General features: G+C 49.3%; 1 protein-coding gene across 1 annotated transcript; it reads left to right on the top strand.

The window, feature by feature from the left end:
* Positions 1–4733: 4733 nt before the first annotated feature.
* LOC102451983 (alcohol dehydrogenase 1) lies at positions 4734–10025 on the top strand. The gene is made up of 10 exons (XM_075929650.1): positions 4734–4753; positions 4857–5124; positions 7121–7222; positions 7917–8058; positions 8247–8334; positions 8442–8661; positions 8758–9018; positions 9111–9246; positions 9349–9487; positions 9567–10025. Exons 1-10 carry the CDS (start codon positions 4749–4751, stop codon positions 9589–9591), a joined length of 1386 nt encoding a protein of 461 aa, XP_075785765.1. The 5' UTR covers positions 4734–4748; the 3' UTR covers positions 9592–10025.
* Positions 10026–10051: the final 26 nt, after the last annotated feature.

The raw sequence follows: 10051 nt of genomic DNA, 5'->3' as shown, positions 1-10051 counted from the left end.
AGTTTTGCGCAAAAGGGTCAGTGTAGACAGCTGAGATTTGTTTTGCGCAAAAAAGCCCCAATCGTGAAAATGGTGATCGGGGCTTTTTTGGGCAAAAGCGCTTCTAGATTTGTCACGGACGCTTTTCCGCAAAAAGTGCTTTTGCGGAAAAGCATCCGTGCCAATCTAGACGCTCTTTTCTGAAAATGCTTTTAACGGAAAACTTCCATTAAAAGCATTTCCGGAAAATCATGCCAGTCTAGACGTAGCCTAAAGTCTGAATTGTAACAGATTTTACAGCAGAAAGAAACCAGATTCAAGGGACACATTGAACTGGCTTCTCTGTTATGTTTCTCATTAAAAGAAAATATTTAAACAAGAACTGGAATTGTTTGGATTGGTCTGTAAACAATTACAGCATTCCATCCCTATATCACAAATTGCACGCATTCCAAAAGGCTATTTCCAAGAGTTGCACAACAGGTTTAATAGTACTAGTGCCAGCTCTTGCATTTTTTGTGAGCTCAGCACAGAAAGTAGCTAGTTAGAGCTAGTGTGCTAAAAACAGCAGTCTCTAGCAATGTTGGCATGGGCACCAGCATGGCAGATGCCTGAGTGCAATCACACCTGAGCCTCTGGGTATGTACTCAGGTAGCTATCTGACCCACCACCCACACTGCTGCAGAGCCACCCTGTTACTTTTATCATGCTAACAGCACAGGAGAACTAGGGAAGTGCACTCCCAGCTGAGGTGTAGACATACTCTTGTGAGCACAGTCTTCACCCAACCCTCTGCCACAGCCCTGAGCCTCTCCCATACCCCAAATTACTCCTCCTTAGCCCCACTCTAGAGACAGAAACCTAACTCTGCCGCCTTACGGGGCTAGCCTAGCTCAAGTCCAAGCAGCCCACTGAAAAGTAAATTAATCCAGCCATTGGATTAACCGTTGCTGAGCTGTGGTAACTTTGTGCCAGATGTAGCCCCACAGCAGGCCCATACGCAGGGGGAGTGTGAAAGGTGCGAAGTTAGGGTTGCCTGGTATCCAGTTTTGAACCGGACTGTCTGGTATTTGAGCTTTCTGTCTGGGAAACAAATTGAGAAAATACTGAACATATAACTGTCTGGTATTTTCTAATTAATTATGTTTTATTATTATCAGGAGGATCAGTACGTAGTTGCAAACTGCCTGGCTGGTACACACTCTCACACTGCATGAGCGTGTCTGCCAGCCAGGCAGTATGCAGCTACGCAGTAGAGAGGGTGGGGGTGGGGGCGGAGCCAGATGGAATCCGCAGGGCTGGACTTGCCCGTGCGCACCGCCTGGACTGTGCGCGAGACAGGCAGCACCCCGAGATCTGCATGTGCCTGTGCCAGCCCCGCTCCTTGCCTGCTGGTTCCCCCCCTTCCCCAGCCAGCCCCACTCCCTCTAACCCTCTCCCAGCCAGCCCTGCTCCCTGCCTGCCAGTTCCCGCTCTCCTTGACCCCCTCATGGCCAGCCCTGCTCTCTGCCAGCCGATTCCCCCCCGGCCAGCCCCCTCTCCCCAACTCCCTCCCAGCCAGCCCTACTTCCCGCCGGCCTGTTCCTTTCCCCGATCTCCCCTGACCAGCCCCGCTTTCCCCCCTCCCCACATCTAAGATAAAGTGTGTCCAGTATTTTTTTGAAATCATCTGGTAACCCTACCCAAGGTCCTCCATGGTCTCCCAAACGTGAAGGGGGGTGTCAGCCTCTCCCCCCCCCCCCCCCCGTGTAGCAACAGAAGAAACCGCGTGTCAGAATTTGTGACCGAGAGGATTGTTTAGAAAAGCTGGACATGCACAAGTCCATGAGGCTGGATCTAAAGCATCTGTGGGTACTGAGAGAGTTGGATGATGCGATGGCAGAGCCACTGACTGTTATCTTTGTAAAAGATGGGCACCACATTTGCCTTTTCCCAGTTGTCCAGGACCTCCCCTTATTGTTTCAAAGGGAAGATGTTGAATCCATGGAACTATAGACCAGTCAGCCTCACCTTAGTTCCTAGAAAAAGCAGGGAGCAGGTCCTCAAAGAATCCATTCTGCTTGGAGGAGAGGCAAGTGGTCAGGAACAGTCAACGTGGTTTCACCAAGGGCAAGTCATGCTTGACCACACTAATTGCCTCTTATTTTGAGAACTGGCAATGGGGATGTCAGGAAAGCAATGGATGTGATACACCTTGACTTTAGCAAAGCTTTTGCTATAGTCTCCCACAGTATTCTTGATAGGAAGTTAAAGAAGTATGGCTTGGATGAATGGACTAGAAGGTGGATAGGAAGTTGGCTAAACCATTGGGCTGAAAAGGTAGTGATGAATGGTTAGCTGTCTAGTTGGCACCCAATGTTAATGGAGTGCCCCTGGGATTGTCTTGGGGGTGGTTTTATTCAACATCTTCATGAGTGATTGGGATGAGGAGATGGATTACACCCCCAGCAAGTTCACACATGGCACTAAGCCGGGGCAGAGGTAGAGATGCTGGAGAATAGGAATAGAGTCAAAAGTGACCTACATCAATTGGAGGATTGGGCCAAAAGAAATCTTGCCTAGCAACAGCAAGCGCAGAGTCCTACACTTCGGACAGAAGAATCACGTGCACTGTCACAGGCTGGGGACTGCCTGGCTAAGCAGCACTTCTACAGAAAAGCACCTGGGGATTTCAGTGGATGAAAAGATGAATATGGAGACCCACGCGCAGGCAGGTGCAAAAAATGCAGGCCCACACGCAGGCAGGTGCGAAGGGTGTGAATGCACACTCCCCCCTTGTGGTACCCCAGGCAAATGTACTCTGGCCAGCTTGGGGAAAGCAGGAGTGGTGCACTGCCCAAGCTTCCCTCCCCCATGCTCCAGCCAGACAAGGGAAGGTTGGGGGCTGATTTCCCCCACCCTTTAGGAGCAAAACCCAGCCCCAGTCTTGTTCCTGGGAAAGGAGGGGGAATCAGCCCGCCTTCCCCTGGGCGGGCGGGCAGAGCATGGGGGAGGGAGGCTCAGGCCGCATGCCAATCCTGCCTTCCCCTGGCCAGCTGGAGCATGCTTACTTGCACCCATGCAGTCCACATTTACAAAAAAAAGCACACACACACCCATAGAAATTCCTGTTTACAGGTCTATACCATGTTATAAGCTAGTGTAAGAAACACTTGCGCTCCAATCAGTGGCCCAGCTAGCTTGCATTTAACTCAAGTAAGAGATTTTTGTGTGGGGAAGGGTGTCTGGGTAGGGGCAACATTCAAGTTTTACTTTGAGTTAATCCTGCAATGAAGGCCAGCCGGAAGGGCGCTGTTCTCTGGCAAAGTAGGACAGGCATTTGTAGCAGAGTAGGAACAGATCTGCTGCTGAGGAAAAATACTAGAGCTGAGAGTTTGCAAGGAAGAGGAATAAAGTCCCATCATCACTAGGGATGTAACAGCCCGATTAATCAGTTAACTGATTAATTAGCATTTAACCAGTTAACTGACTAGAGGAGTCTCAACCAGAGCCGTAACAAGGGTGGGGCAAGTGGGTCACTAGCCCCAGGCGCAGTACATTTAGGGGTGCAAAATTAAAAATTAGAAAGTTAAAATATTATTTAATTTATATCTTTACTGTCATCTATTTGCAATCTCAATATATGTGCAATTAACAACATGGCTGTGTCAAGACTGGCAAGTTTTTCCGCAAAAGCAGCTGCTTTTGTGGAAAAACTTGCTAGCAGTCTACACTGGCCGCTTGAATTTCCGCAAGAACACTGACTTCCTACTGTCTGAAATCAGTGCTTCGTGCAGAAATACTATGCTGCTCCCCGTTCGGGCAAAAGGGCCAGTGTAGACAGCTCAGATTTGTTTTGCGCAAAAAAGCCCTGATCGTGAAAAGTGCTTTTGCGGAAAAGTGTCCACGCCAATCTAGACGCTCTTTTCCACAAATACTTTTAACGGAAACCTTTTCCATTAAAATCATTTGCGGAAAATCATCCCAGTCTAGATGCAGCCCACGTGTACTGAATAAAATTAATACAATTGTTATTTTTTTGTATCCTTTTTTGGGGCAGCAGGGGAGGGGGAATTCAAAATAGTCCTGCAATGAATGTGCATAAGAGAGGTTAATGACAAATTTGAGTGGAAACCGTGATTGGTGACATACTTATCGTGTACAGTGAAAGGTTTTCTAGAAATTACCTGCTGGGAGCATGGAGGGCAATAGGCCAGTTCCTGTAAGAAACTGCAAGTTACTTTCACCGCTGCTCCGGGCTCCCCGTTCTCACATCTCCCTGCATCGGTGGCAGACTCCAGCTGTGAGAGGAAGGATCCTCCCTGCAGCAGCGGTGGCCCTGCTGTCCCCACACCTGGCAGCAGCCCCGGGCTGCCCCTTTTCTCCCGGGACGCGCTCAGGGTCCCCCTGAACAGCTGCGGGTTCTACTCCAAGCGGCGGGCCTGGGCCTGAGCCTGAGCCATCTCCCGCCGCTGTCACTCCGGGATGCGCGACCCACGAGGGCTGCAGGCTCGAGCCCAGGGGGCGCCCGCAGAAAAGCGCCGCGCTCCCGTGCGGAGCAAAGCCCGGGATGACCCGGGCGCGGGGGGAGGGGAGCGGCGCTACCGAAGTGCCCCTAGCGCGGGGCAGCAGCGCTGCGTGCTCGCTCCTAGCTCCGCACCCGCCTGCCCACCGGGCACAGCTCGCCCCGGGACAAGCGGGGGGAATCAGCCCCGGCCGGAGCAGGGGGAGGGAGGCAGGGCAACACGCCCGCGGAATCGGGGCCACTGGGCGCTCGCCCCCCCCAGGAAATGCGGTAACTTTGCAACCCCCGACCCCGCCCCACTCAGGGAACAACTCAGCGGCGCGTGGTGCACCCGGTAACCTGGGCGGGGGGCGGCTCTTTCCTCGCCCCACAGGGTCGCCGCCAGGCGCTGGTTGGTCGGGGCTGCGGCCCGTCCCCCCGGTTGGCTGGGACGCGCTGCAGCGTTTGCCCAAGAGGCAGGTAGGCCACATCTCCCCGCCTGCGGCCGCCGGGGTCTCTGCCTCCCCCTGGGCTGCGCTGACTGCGGGGCTGCGCCTGGCCGGAGCGACGAGCCTCTTGTCCGCTATCGAAAGGCACCGGAGCCGGCTCCGCGTCAGCAGCCGGTGCAGCCGGCCGCACTCAAGATGGGCACCGCGGGCAAGGTGAGAGCCCCGCGCAGGGCAACACGCTGCCCCTTCCCCGGGGGCTCGGAAGGGCCCCTGGGTTCAGTGGGAGCATCAGCGCTGTAAAAGCCCCACGTCAGTCCTAGCTCGTCTCCTGGATCCCCTTGTGCACAAGCCGCCGTCCGCGGCTTTGGTCCGACGGCCAAGCAGGATTTCTGGGCCTAAATCCCTCCCCCCAGACATTGCTAAGTGAGGCTTCCTCGGGAACAGTTTAATAAATCGCCGTACCACTAGCTGGCTACAGTCCGTGTTGCCATCCCGTCCGCTGCTCGGGCCCAAGGAACAGCTGGGCAGAGGCGAGAAACTTGAACTTTGAAGGGCGGTTTCTGGCAGGAGCTTGATTGCTCAGAAACTTTTGAGTACCCTTAAAAGCAGTGGGTAGAAATACCCAACTTCTGGCTTGGGCGAGGGAGGGAGGGAGGGGGGTCAGGAATGCACATTCCAACATGAGTAAATGGGAGTCTGATAAGCCAGAAAACAAACCCTGGTGTTACAGAAAAAAAGTATTTCTACTGTACTGTACTTTTCTGTAGTAACTGTGTGGCTACGTCTAGACTGGCATGATTTTCATTCAGCAAATACTTTTAACGGAAAAGTTTTCCATTAAAAGCATTTGCGGAAAAGAGCATCTAGATTAGCACGGACGCTTTTCTGCAAAAGCACTTTTTGCGGAAAAGTGTCTGTGCCAATCTAGACAAGCTTTTCCTCAAAAAAGCCCTGATCGCCATTCACGATCCAGGCTTTTTTGCGCAAAACAAATCTGAGCTGTCTACACTGGCCCTTTTGCGCAAAAGCTTTGCGCAAAAGGACTTTTGCCCGAATGGGAGCAGCATGGTATTTCCGCAAGAAGCACTGATTTCAGACGGTAGGAAGTCAGTGTTCTTGCGGAAATTCAAGCAGCCAGTGTAGACACCTGGTTTCCTGCTTTTGCGGAAAAAATTGCCAGTCTAGACACAGCCTGTGTGTGTGTGCACCTTAGTTTCCTTGGGCACTGCACCAGTGCCCAGAAAGGGATGGGAATTTTGGGTGTGACTCACTGAGGGAGAGCCCCAGCCCAACACATATAGCCAAGGAAGGGGGTGCAACCAGGTGACACCTTTTCCCCCAGGGAAGCTGGATAAAGGAGGAGGTGGGGCTGCCTACAGGGCTGGGACTGAGTTTGTCTCTGCTGGCTTAGGATACAGGGAGGAAGCCCAAGGCCCTGACACTAGGCCCAGGGCCAGCTTTAGGCTGATTCGGCCGATTCCCTGGAATGGGGGCCCTGCTCCTGGGTGCGCAGCGCATGTGCAGTGCTGCCCCAGGTATGTGATGCCCTGGGCGCATCGCCCATGCACAGTGCTGTCCCGGGTGCACGACGCATGCACGGGGCCCCAGGCGCACGGTGCACGCGCAGTACCGTCCTGGGCGCACAGGGCATGCGCAGTGCCCCAGGCGCATGTGCCATGCTTTCCTGGGCGCAAGGCGTATGCGCCGTACGACTCCGGGACCCTGTGCATGTGTGGCCCCCCTCCGGACTCGGGCTCCGCGCTTGCTAAAGCTGGCCCTGACTGGGCCCCATTCTCCCAAGATAGATTGCACTGGCTCCTGCTGGTTTCTGTGCTAGCAAGTCTGTTCTACACTGTATCCCTGTGAAGTAATAAACCTTCTGTTCTACCTGCTGGCCGAGAGTCACATCTGGCTGTAGCTAGGGGTACAGGGCCTGGGGACTCCCCACACTCTGGATTTCTAGAAGGGCAGTCTGTGGGAGCTGTAGATATTCTACATCTCTGAAAATAAGGCCTTGAGCCTTCAGCCTGGTATTTGTCTAATTGAATATAGGAGGAAGAATTCCCTAAATAATATTAGCTGTTTCTAAAGGGATTTGACTGCATTGGCCGTTGATGTTCATAAAATGTCTTTTGTTATAAAATGTACTTCTATGTATGTCGGTATTATAGTAGGGATTTTCAGTGTATTCACTTTGTATTTTTCACAGGTTATAAAATGCAAGGCTGCTATTGCCTGGGAAGCCAATAAACCAGTTTCTGTTGAGGAGGTAGAGGTTGCACCTCCAAAAGCACGTGAAGTTCGTGTTAAGGTACTACCCTCTCTTTCACAGTGTACTAGTTGATTGTTTTTGAACTTTTTGCTGGAACTTTAAGGGAACAAAATTTCACACCTTTTTTGCTCAATCATCTGGCTTCATAGCTGTTTGAAAAATGGGGAAAATATCTCAACTAGCTTCATTTTTGAGATTCTTTCTTGATGTTCCTCCTCTTGTTATTGTCAGGTGTCTGGCTAGCAACTGTCATTGTTGGACAAGAGACCAAAAATTGGGATGATGTTATCTAAGAATTTATGGATACTTCCCTTTTCTTGAGTGCAGGTTAGATTTTACTGTGGAACCTAGTCTAGAAATGTTATGCTAGTCTAGCTATGTAAATTAGGGGCGTGATCATAGAGAAGAAGCAGGGTTTGAGGTTGTTTTACCATTAGAATTATACCCATATAGAGTTGCTTTATAGCAATGTAGTTGATATTGGTTCCTGAACTAGAATTACTGTGTTGACACTAAAAGAGTGTTTGCAGTTTTAACTATACCACATACAGTTCTGGAATGAGAACTCAATTAGTGATCTGAAAGATCTCCTAGGGTTCCTTGTGCTAATATATTCTGAATGAAAGAAAATTCTCAATATGATTATCAATGTATGTTTTAAACATGGACAGAAGAGGCCCTGTTACAGAACTGTTCTCCAGTGTTGATGATTTGTCCTTTCATTTCCATACAGATAGTAGCCACAGGAATATGTCGCACGGATGACCATGTTCTCAAAGGTTCTTTACCAAATATAAATTACCCAGTTATTCCTGGCCATGAAGGTGCTGGGATTGTGGAGAGTATTGGAGAAGGAGTGACTTGTGTGAAACCAGGTATATTTAAATGATGTAGTGCTTTATCAGTGTGCATGTTCACTCGGGAGGAGGGACAGAAGGGGGGAACACTATCAGTATGGAACTGTATAAATAATGTATTGATAATACCAGAGGATGAGAATTTTCTGTGAATGACTGGAAAGCTATAATAGACATGAGACATATCCCCTCCTCCACCATTGCAGGAGACAAAGTCATCCCTCTGTGTCTTCCCCAGTGTGGGGAATGCAGTTCCTGTTTGAATCCTGACACCAACTGTTGCCTGAAGACACAGTAAGTTTGTGACAACGTCTCTGTTACATGAATCTCACCCTTAGTTATTCTGATAATATTTATCATCATACTTTGTGTTACTGACAAATCCAGATGTCTCTTACTAGCCTCTATGAATCACAGAACCTCATGCCGGACAACACCAGCCGATTCACATGCAAAGGGCAACGGATTTACCATTTCCTGTGGATCAGCACTTTCTCAGAGTACACAGTAATGCCTGATTCTGCCATTGCAAAAATTGATGATGATGCTCCTCTGGATAAAGTCTGTCTGTTTGGCTGTGGATTTTCCACTGGTTATGGTGCTGCCATTAATACTGCCAAGGTAAATGCATGTGCACTTGCACACATTTCTCAAGAGAAAATGGCACAATGACTTCCTTAGCATCTTATAGTCATATTATGTTTTATTGTTATGCAGGTTAAACCTGGTTCTACTTGTGCTGTCTTTGGATTGGGAGGAGTTGGCCTCTCTGTCGTCATGGGCTGTAAATCAGCCGGTGCTGCCAGGATCATTGGGATAGACATCAACAAAAATAAATTTGTGAAGGCTAAAGAGTTAGGTGCCACAGAATGCATAGACCCTCAGGACTTGAAGAAACCTGTTCAGGAGGTGCTGGTTGAGATGACTGACCATGGTGTGGACTATTCCTTTGAAGTCATTGGACGTGTAGATACTATGGTATGTGAGGTGTGCGTATGTTCTCTTTGCTCACAAATAAGTTTTACTCTATTTCTAGGTGATGTTGTTGTCTTATTTTACTTTTTACTCAGACAGCTGCCCTGGAATCCTGCCACATGGGTTCTGGCACCTGTGTAATGGTTGGAACACCTCCTGCAGGATCACGGATATCCTTTGACCCTATGTTGCTGTTTACTGGACGTACCTGGAAAGGGAGTTTTATTGGAGGTAGGGAAATCACTGCCACCCGGGCAGAGTTTACAAAACCTGTTTATGCTTTTTTAAAATAATATAGTTCCAGAAAGAAAGCAGTACTGTTTTGGTTTTCAGGTTGGAAGACTAAGGATTCTATCCCCAAGTTAGTGTCTGGTTACATGGAGAAGAAGTTTAATCCAGATGTGCTAATAACCCACACTTTACCATTTGAAAAAATCAGTGAAGGGTTTGAATTGTTATGCTCAGGAAAGAGGTGAGATGTACGAGTTAGTGGAGTCATTTCATTGGTACAATATTGTTTAAGTAACTAACTGTTTTGTTTTGCGTTTCAGTATTCGCAGCATCCTTCTCTTTTAAGCTTCAGAGCAATGGTATTTCATCCCGTATCGACTCTTCTGTGATTTCTTTGCTATTAAGGATTATAAGCATAGCAAGAGTGATGGACTCTTTGATTTGATAAAGCATAATTTGCAAAAGAGCATCAGCTTTAATAACTGACACACCTTTTACAAGAAAGCAATCCTCCAACCAGGATTTAAAGTTCAGGAAGATACAGAGAGGCCTTACCTGCATAGACTCCAGCTACGCAATTAAGAGTGTATCTTAAATTATGTTTCTGTGCTGTCGGAGGGGGGTGTGCGTACGGCAACCTGTGCATGTTGTGCAGAGACAGAAAGGAATATAACAGGTTCTGTCTCAGCTCTGGGGTGGGGACAGGTAGGTGCTCAGAAGGGACGAGCCCTTCAAATCCGGCATAGTGAGGGAATAAATAAATTCTTTTTTTCCCCACACCATTAGTCATTTCTTTTGCAAGCTG

The sequence above is a fragment of the Pelodiscus sinensis genome, chromosome 5 (assembly GCF_049634645.1).
Source record: "Pelodiscus sinensis isolate JC-2024 chromosome 5, ASM4963464v1, whole genome shotgun sequence".
NCBI lineage: Eukaryota > Metazoa > Chordata > Testudines > Trionychidae > Pelodiscus > Pelodiscus sinensis.
This window is presented reverse-complemented; position numbering and strand designations above follow the sequence as displayed.

Coding starts and splice junctions, on each gene's coding strand:
- LOC102451983 (XM_075929650.1), top strand. Junction 5,125..7,120: donor AGATGGGCACCGCGGGCAAG/GTGAGAGCCCCG, acceptor TATTTTTCACAG/GTTATAAAATGCAAGGCTGC. Junction 8,662..8,757: donor CTGCCATTAATACTGCCAAG/GTAAATGCATGT, acceptor ATTGTTATGCAG/GTTAAACCTGGTTCTACTTG.